The 9,897-nt window shown below is 49.1% G+C and overlaps 1 protein-coding gene across 3 annotated transcripts; it reads left to right on the top strand.

Annotated features, from left to right (window-relative positions):
- Positions 1 to 538: 538 nt before the first annotated feature.
- On the top strand, positions 539 to 9,639 carry LOC125500952. Of its 3 annotated transcripts, none has more exons than XM_048655197.1 (2): positions 3,389 to 3,693; positions 4,086 to 9,639. In XM_048655197.1, exon 2 carries the CDS (start codon positions 8,199 to 8,201, stop codon positions 9,033 to 9,035), a length of 837 nt encoding a protein of 278 aa, XP_048511154.1. In that variant the 5' UTR covers positions 3,389 to 3,693; positions 4,086 to 8,198; the 3' UTR covers positions 9,036 to 9,639. The 3 variants fall into 2 exon arrangements, 2 of the variants coding, with proteins under 2 accessions (XP_048511154.1, XP_048511155.1); XR_007278404.1 differs by having other exon boundaries at positions 539 to 3,693.
- The last annotated feature ends 258 nt before the right edge of the window (positions 9,640 to 9,897 follow it).

The following is a 9,897-nucleotide window of genomic DNA, read 5'->3' as shown; positions in this document are numbered from 1 at the left end:
ATCAGCGTTACGAGGCCATTCGATTCCCTCATTCTGGTCTCCAGCGTAGCGAAGCGCAGCGTTTAACAGCGGAAAGTAATGTCGAAATTCTAGAAGAAGGATGCGGCGTTTATGAAATCTCCCGCTATCAGGAAAACTTGGCGCAAGAAGGGATAGCGCTGATCGTATTTGAAATGAATGAGTTGAGTAGCGGCAATGGGATATTTTACGACGGCTCCATCTTGCTGGTAGATTCGGGGGTCGAAGTTAGTTACCGCGTCGATTTACCGTACGATCCTGAGAAATGGCATTATAGCCCAATTACAGACGTCACAGCTGCTGCCGCTGGTAAATTCTTTTGTTTACCCTGTAACAAGAGTTTCAATAGACTTCTCGAACATCGCTGTTCGAACCGTTGTCCCTAATATTCCAACAGGCCGCCGTGTGAACTGGAGTTGGGTGAGGCCAAGTGTTCAGATTGTGGGCGCGGCTTTCGCAGAGAAAATTGTTTTCAAACGCATCGTCAAGTTGGCTCTAATAACCCACGACGTTTCGTTTGCGCTTCGTTGCGCATATGTAACGATTGCTCGTGTCTCGTGGATCTCACCATTGGCAGACCACATAGCTGTGACAAACGTGACTGCAGTACATGTCGCTGTCAACGTTCTTACAATCACTTTTGTTGGATGACACCGTTGAAAAGCGTGGACAAGCCCGGTCGCTTCATACTTATATTCTATGATTTCGAAACGCAGCAGAATGTCTCAATCGTTGGGGACGCCTCGACCAATATTCATATTCCGAATCTCTGCGTGGCACAGCAGGTGTGTACGGATTGTATCGGTGAAGCCGAAGCAACCTCACGCTGTTCGGCTTACGGCCTCGTGCGCGAGTTTATTTTCCAAAGAGATTCCGTCAGGGCATTGCAAGAACTGGCGACAAGACCCGTCCAAAATTTTTCGCGAATAATTTGCATCGCGCACAATGCACGCGGGTTCGAAGCGCAGTTCATTTTACGCTATCTCGTTGAAAACAACGAAACTCCTCCGAAGGTAATTCTGAACGGAAGTAAAAAAGTTTTGATGGAGTCTGGGCATACGCGATTTCTCGACTCCTTGGCATACATGCCTATGTCTCTCGGGTCACTGCCAAAGGCTTTCGGGCTTCCGATTGGCACGGTTGAAGGCTCCTTATCGCATCTTTTCAACACACCGCAGAGTGTGGACTACGTGGGCGCGCTACTACCCGTCGAAATGTACTCACCGGACACCATGAGCAGCGAGACGAGGAAAGAAGTTTACGACTGGTACCACGAGACACAAGAACAGGGTTACAGCTTTGACTTTGACCGGGACCTTGTAAAGTACTGTAGGTCGGATGTAGACGTTCTCCAACGCGCGTGTATCGCATTTCGAAATATATTTTTGGAACGCGGCAAAGTGTGCCCCTTCACCGAGAGTACAACTATAGCGTTCGCGTGCTCCGCGGTCTTTCGGAGAAACTTTTTACAGCCCGAGCGTATAGGCATCCTACCGGTGGGAGGATATCGCTTCGCTGATAACCATTCGCAAAAGGCTTTAGACTGGTTAGCATGGGTGGAACACGAGTCGCAGCCAGTCATCCGTCATGCCGGTAATTCGCGCGAGTTCAGAGTACCCGAGACGGGACGTGCGGTGGACGGGTATTGCGTAACACCTGATGGCGTACGGCGAGTTTTTGAATTTCACGGGTGTATCTGGCACGGCTGCCGTAATTGTTTCAAAATCAATCGCGATCGCCGATCCGTGAGCGGAGTGTCGCTCGACAAGCGTCACGAAGAGACCGTCGCGAAAACTGCCCGGATGACCGCACTGGGATACCACGTAACCGAAATGTGGGAATGCGTCTTCGATCGTCTCCTGAAGAACAATGCTGAGATGAGGGCGTACATTGCGAGTCACTCGACTAACTCGCGTACCGAGTCTTTAAACTCGCGGGATGCTTTCTATGGCGGACGTACAGGTAACACATCGTGTTATCACGAGGTAAAAACGGATGCGGACGGAGTCGCGACCGAGCAGATACGCTATGTCGACGTGTGCTCGCTTTACCCTTACGTCTGTAAGAACGGTCGATACCCGGTGGGACATCCGGTCGTCTACGTGGGTGACGAGTGCCGCATGTTAACGGGGATGGGCGGTACGGACATAGCAAGGGTCGAGGGCTTGGTGAAGTGTACGGTCTTACCGCCTCAAAACCTATACCACCCAGTCTTGCCGGTGCGTATGCACGGAAAATTGATGTTTGCCTTGTGTCGCACGTGCTGCGAGAACCTCGAACAAAACGGCTGTCGGCATAGCGAAGAGAAACAGCGGGAGTTCGAGGGTACGTGGGTATCCGACGAATTGAAAAAAGCCGTAGAGAAGGGCTACCGGATTTTAAAGATTCTGGAAATCTGGCAGTTTCAGATTACTTCTTTTGATTCTTCCACTCGGCAAGGCGGCCATTTCGCGCAGTATATAGACACGTTCCTCAAAATCAAGCAGGAGGCCAGTGGCTGGCCTGCCGATTGCAAGGACGAGGCATCGCGCAATAATTATCTCGACGAGTACGAGAGAGTAGAGGGGATTCGGCTAGACCGTTCCAGAATTTCAAAGAATCCCGGTCTGCGCTCCGTGTCTAAGTTATGCCTGAATTCGTTTTGGGGGAAGTTTGGACAGCGGGAAAATATGACGAAAACGGAGATAGTGAATACGCGTCAGCAGCTATTGGAATTAATCACCAACCCCGAAGTCGTGGTATCGGGCATATTGATAGTAAACGATACCGTACTGTACGTCAACTGGTCACACGCCATGCAATGCGTTGAACCGTCGCCTTTATCCAACGTCGTTATCGCCGCGTATACGACTGCCCAAGCTCGCTTAAAATTGTACGAGTATCTCGAACTACTCGATAGACGCGTACTCTATTACGATACGGATTCCCTAATTTACCGGCGAAACATGCTCGATCCGAACGAGTACGAACTGCCAACGGGAAATTTCCTCGGTGATCTCACGGACGAATTGGAGGCATACGGTAAGGGCTCCTTCATTCACGCGTTTGTTTCGGGGGGTGCGAAATTCTACGCGTTTATGGTACGGCGCCCCGACGGCAGCGACGCGGAAATTTGTAAAATCAAAGGCATCACGCTGGATCACGATAGCAAAAAACGCATCAACTTCTCGGCAATTAGGAGAATGGTGGTGGAATCAGCGGATCCCGTGCGTCTGGAATACCGCGCTGTTCGTCGGACCGCATTGCACGATGTTGTCACGCGAACGGAGACGAAAACCTGCAAACCCGTCTTCGTCAAGAGATTCCGCCGCCCGAATTCATTCGATACGTTACCGTACGGGTACAAAGACGGAAACGGGGGGTGAACAAGTCGTCCTCAGGCACGTGGAATGAGGACCGCATGCTTCGTGAGGCTCGCTCTCGCTCGACCTTTCTCTTCACGAATAAAATTTAGGTACATCACGTCAACGATCCAAGACCTCGTTTCTACCCTCCCTGTCGTCAGCTTCGTTCAGCTTTTCGTCATATAAGTACAGCGGCCGGGGTGCGACACGATCAGAATCAGATTCACCGAAGACAATCGAGGTCACGCACGCACGACCGAGAAGGAAGAGAAGAAGAAGAAGAAGAAGTATACGGACAAGCAATCTCAGTTGCATCAAGACTCCGCCAAAGGTGAGACAGCGTTTAATGAACACTGACAATGTACGTACGTACACATAACTCGATACGGAGATCGCAATTAGTCTGTAGTCACGCTGTAGCGGAGTGTCGGTTTTGGCTCAGCGTATCAGGGTACGCGCGTACGTACGAGCTTGTGACGTACGCGCTCCGCGGAGATAAGCTCATCCGTAGACGTGTGCTGGTACGAGCTCATGGCCAGCACACTCCGCGTACCGCGTGTGCTGGAGTGAGCTCATGACCAGCACACTCCGCGTACCGCGCGTGCTGGAGTGAGCTCATGGCCAGCACGCCGCCGCCGCCGCCGCCGCCGCGTGCAATAAGAGCTAATACAGTCGATAGGACTATGTTTGCAGAAATTTGATTCACCCGTATCCTTTTTACAGTGAAGCGACGCTAGACGATGACTCTGGATACACGTTGGAAGCATCCGTTCTCTGCCATCGTTGCCGGTCCATCGGGCTGTGGAAAGTCCAATTTCGTGAAGACTTTCTTAAAACACTGTGATCGGATGTGTGATGCAAAATTCACTCGCGTCATCTGGTACTACGACGAATGGCAACCGTTGTACGAATCCACCAGTGGTATAGAATATCGTGAGGGTTTACCGCAACACACTGACTACGACGGCGACAAGAGTCCTAAACTGCTGATCATCGACGATCTGATGCGCGAAGCGTCCAACAACGTAGTCGTCGATTTATTCACCAAAGTTTGCCACCACAAAAACCTCAGCGTCTTCTACATCACGCAAAACCTATTTCACCAAGGACACGGTCAACGCGACATTTCGTTAAACGCGAACCTTATAGTATTTTCCAAAAATCCTCGGGACCGTGGTCAGATACAACATCTCGCGCGTCAGGTCTGTCCAGAGAACCCACGGTTTCTTCAAGAGGCCTATCACGATGCTACGGCCATTCCGCACGGATATCTGTTACTCGACTTGAAACAAACGACCCCTGAAAACTGTCGCTTTCGGACGAAAATATTCCCTACGGACGAGAAACACTACGTATACGTTCCGAAAAAGGATATAAAGTCGAACGGAACGGGTAAAGTCCCAGTCATTCAGCTGTGATGCCGCAAGGAAGTCGTCGGGGAAGCAGTGCCAGCTTTGGCAAAACAAACACTGTCGCTCTGCAGGCTCTGCAAAAAACTAAATCCTACTCAAAAATTGGCTTTGCTCCGTACCGCTGACAAAACGTTGGTGAGAGATATTTGCGAGTGCGCTCTCAATGTCTTGCTGGGAAACGTGAAACTGTCGCGCGCCCAGAAAACCCGTCTCGTTCAACATAAGCAAACGCTTCGTCAACTGGCCAAAAAGCAAGGTAGTTGGAAGAGTAAGAAAAAAATTCTAATTCAACGAGGAAACGGATTTCTGACTCTCTTACTCGCACCGATATTAGGGACTTTGGCTTCTAGTCTGTTTTCAAAGTAAAAAGAAGAATCACAGAGAGAATGGAGCATGCAAAGAAGATGGTTTTAATACCGGCGGATACGATTGAGAGATTTCGACGTCGCGTCAGCGAGAATACGACTGCGAAAGTTACACCGCCGACGACGAATGACGCCGTCGACAATCCTGTCTCGAGACTGGACCAGGAGATGAGAGTTATCTTGAACTCAAAGTCAGAGGACAACGCGGAAAAGTGGAAACTATACCAGCAAGCGATGCAGCGGTATTTATTTTTTGCAAACGAGGATAGAAAGCCGTTGGAAGTTCTGATTCGCGATAACGGAGAAAGCAACACGGCGAGCCGATTATCCAACGAAATACCGAGAGCGGTTGCGAAACGGAAGTATCAGAAGATAGTAGACGCTGTTCCGAACAGGTATGCTGCAAAAGCGGGACTTTTGATGCGATTGCTGACGATGAGCGACGAAACATCTGCGCGTTTTGGATGGGATGTGTCCGGTGTTGTTTTAATCGACGGAGTAATCATTCCCGGTACAAATATTGTCGATCTGATCAATCACACGATGCGCTCGAGAAAGACATTTGATCCCGCAGGAAGCATATAGTTTGCACGGTTTCTCCACGCGATCAAAGTGCCGCGAGAGTGTGTGGGAAATGATGAATTTTGGAAAACTATTCGATCGTTTGACGAGACGCGAAGAAGCCTCGTTCCGAAAAGGAGAAGACCCGTCACCACCACCACCAGCGATAAAACCGATGAGACGGCTAGCCCGCAACCTCAAGTTCCAGTAACGCGTAATCGTTCGAAAGAGACCAACGTGTCTCCGGGATCCCCCTATTCGGGAGTACGAAATTGGAAAAGACTGCGCTTTTCGAAGTGATGCAAATGCTCGAAGAGATCTATTACGAACCAGCACACCCTGCGGGCTACGCGGGTGCACGAAATCTGGAACGGGCGGCTCGCGGCGAAAAGACTCGAGCGATGGTGAAGAAATGGCTGGCTGCACAGGATACGTACACTTTGCACAAATCCGTGCGAAGAAACTTTGAAAGAGCAAGATACGACGTTTCCAGCATCGACGACGTGTGGGAGGCTGATCTGGCCGATTTGAGCTCGATGAGAAGAAAAAATAACGGACATCGCTATTTACTGGTGGTCATCGACGTTTTGAGCAAATACGCCTGGGTCGTACCCCTGAAGTGTAAAACAGCCAATTCCGTAGCGGAAGGATTTCAACACGTGCTAACCACAACCCCACGTAGACCTGTTTTACTGCAGACCGACAAGGGTAAGGAGTTTGTCGGACGAACATTTCAAAAGCTTCTTTCGGACAACGGCATACGATATCGCACTACCCGCAATCCCGATATACAAGCGGCTATCGTCGAACGCTTCAATCGCACACTCAAGGAGCGACTTTAGCGTTATTTTACGCATAAGAATAGTCAGCGCTACGTAGACGTTTCACCACTCATCGTTCAAGCGTACAACGAGACACGTCACTCGAGTATCGGTATGTCCCCTGCCGAGGTGACGCTAGAGAACGCTGCAAAAGCGCGGGCTTACATGCAGAAGCGGTATCCAGCACGTCGTATCGGCAGACCCCGATTTCGCGAAAACGATATCGTGCGAATCAGCAAAACCAAAGGAACTTTCCAGAAAGGCTACGAGGCAAACTGGAGCGAAGAATTGTTCAAATTTCGCCATGTACTCGCTCGCGCACGGATTGTCGATGTATAAGAGGATCTCTCCGGCAAAGAAATTGACGGTACCTTCTACGAACCTGAGCTTCAGCGTATTGAGGAAAGAGGTCCCGATGGCGATGCCCTCCAAAATTGAAGAAAAAAAAAAGAGACAAAAGACTAGATCAACGGTGTCGTCGAAGTCATTCGTTCTGCGTACGTTGACGCGGAACCTCGCAAGACACGCCAGTGCGATGGCAAAGGACCACTTTTACATCACACTTCCGAGCAATAGCTCAGTCCCCTTTTTCCCGGACAATCGTTCCTGCTGCTACATTACGCAGTTACCACGGACTGTGGTACGATAACAAGAACGGCGAAACAGATATTTGCGAACCGCGTGGAAACGACGTACGACGAAATCATGCGAAACGGACGCGTCGTAGATTTGATCGGACATCTTCACTGCGACGTCTTTAATCAGGAAAAGTTTTTACTGAACGATGTGGAACTACGAGTACGCCTCGTACGCTCGAAAGATAGCTTCTGCCTTATGGAAACTGAAGCGCTGCATACTCTACATATTCTAGAAGCATCTTTACTCGTGCGCCGGGTGAAAATCAGCCCAGGTATATTGCTGGCTCATGCAAGAACTCTAGCCAAGGGTACGGCAAAATAACTGGTTACCCGAGTTGAAGTCAAAGCCTTCACCATTCATGCCGGCGTGCAGGCTGAGACGCTGGACAACGTCATACTCGGACAACTACCGAAACGCGTCATTTTGGGGCTAGTCAGCAACAAGGCTTTCAACGGTGACAGAAAACGGAATCCCTTCAACTTTCAACATTTCATGCTGAATTATCTATCGTTGTACGTCGACGGCATTCAAATACCCTCGAAAGCTTTGCAACCGAGCTTTGGAAAGAACGGCGTATACGTCGACACGTATCACACTTTATTCTCTGGGACCGGAGTACATTTTCTCAACGAGGGCTGCGGTATCGGACGACTACACTATGAAATGGGAAATTGTCTCACAGCATTTGACCTAACGCCTGATCTTGCGGCCAACTGTTCGTCTCACTGGTCACTCATCAAACACGGAACACTCAGGATTGAATTACGCTTCGACGATGCACTCAAAGAAACTATCAACTGTATCGTGTACGCGGAATTCGACAATATTATTGAAGTCGATGCATCGCGTCAGGTTGTCACAGATTTCGGCTGTTAGCCCGAACGCTGACAAAAAAAAAGACGGAGCGACACGTGTTGGGATCACCCCCGAACAGAAGCACAGTGGGAGGTACGGCTCGACGACTTTAAAAAGGGCAGTTTCGTATTCGAGAGAAACAGTCAAGTGCTTCTCACCGTCTCGACAACATCTTCATCAGCGATGGATTTTATCGTAGATATCCAAGGCTTCAGGGATGTTTACGGACGTTTCTTGCCGAAAGAAGTGGCATTAGTTGCACTCGAGAATTCGTATTTTTCTCACTGGGTCGTACAACCGCCATACCCGTTTACCGATCTATCAGGGAAGGAGTGTGCCGTCAACAATTACGTGACCTGTTATCATCACGGGATCGATTGGTTCGGAGGAGACATAACGCTGCATCAACTTGCTACCAATTTACGAGAAATCGCACGCCATGCCCATCGTATCATCACACGCGGTCGGGAAAAAGCCAAATATCTACAGGACATCACTTCGCGGGAAATCATGAATTCGGAAGAAGTCGACTGCCCCGTGTTCGCTAAATTAGATCGGAGCAAAGAATATTGCTTCTTTCACGGCGCTAAAAAAGAGGAATTCTACGCGTATGCTCCAAACAACGTGATCAGATTAAAGAATTGGATGAATTCGAGGCGTATCACAGGAGACTGCCACAAAGCGTACCCGCAGAATAATAAGACATCGCGGTCTTCCACCAGAGACTCTCCCTTGCCAATAGTATCCGAGCATCAGTCTCACGCATCGAATTCACCCGAATCCCCGGTGGACGACAGAGCACCCAGCAGTTCTACCCTTGTATCAGTCGACCAAGAACCTACGTACGCCACGGTAGTAGACACATTCGGTAGTATGATCGTCTCCGATACCGAAGATGAACACCATTCAAATTCTGGATGTACTGCCGGCGCTTCAAAGCGGAACTCGCGGGGTTTTTGCCGCGGATCAAATCCCTCTTGTTTGAACAGCACCAACAATCATCGTTGCAAACACCGATGATCACACGAGAGGGGGTAGCCACTGGGTCGCGTTCTACGTCAGTCCCACCGGTCATGGAGTCTACTTCGACAGTTTCGGAATGCCACCGCTCATACCACATCACAGACGAACACTGCGATGCAACTGCAGAAGACTCCACTGGAACGTCAAACAACTTCGAAGTCTTTCTTCGGACGTATGTGGACAATACTGTATTATGTTTGTGCATTTTATGGCTATTGGTTTTACTCTCGGGCAGTTTGTGGATATATTCGATAATGACCACAAAAACAACGACCGCATCGTGGCTGAATTTTATGAAGGGCTGACCTCCACCGATCACTGTAACAATGTATCTCGAGTGCGAACACCACACTGCATTCAGTGCTGCGGAGCCAAAAAACTGTCAAAGAACGACAGACGAGAGTTTCTAGTCTTCTCATGTTGTACAAATTCTCAACTCTTTCTCATTTACCATTAGAACGTAAGCTTTAGATTTATAATCACCAAAACTAGTGTACTTATTTCTTACAACGCCATTAGAAAAATTAAACATTACTTTTACCGATAGAACGTAAGCTTTACATATAATCACCAAAAACTATTGTACTCATTTCTTACAAAACCCACGAAGTGGAATAAAATACCAATCGTAAGTTTTTAAAAATACGTGTCGACCCAGAGTTTTACTACTTGTCCCCTTCCTCCTCCTCCTCCTTCTCCTCCTCCCTTACCACACACCGATATACTTTGCTACGGACTCAGTCACCTGCTCAATCAAGTACGCAACTCATTACCCAAATAATCAACGCAAACACCACCCTCTGTCAAAAAACAGGACGGGGCGAATACCGCCATCCCATGCCCCCCAAAAAAAAAGCCA

This window comes from Athalia rosae, chromosome 5 (assembly GCF_917208135.1).
Source record: "Athalia rosae chromosome 5, iyAthRosa1.1, whole genome shotgun sequence".
NCBI lineage: Eukaryota > Metazoa > Arthropoda > Insecta > Hymenoptera > Athaliidae > Athalia > Athalia rosae.
Note: the sequence above shows the minus strand (reverse complement) of the source record. Positions and strands in the feature narration are given on the sequence as shown.

Bases quoted from the DNA above. Each gene is read 5' to 3' on its own strand.
- LOC125500952 (XM_048655197.1), top strand. From the start codon at position 8,199: ATGGATTTTATCGTAGATATCCAAGGCTTCAGGGATGTTTACGGACGT.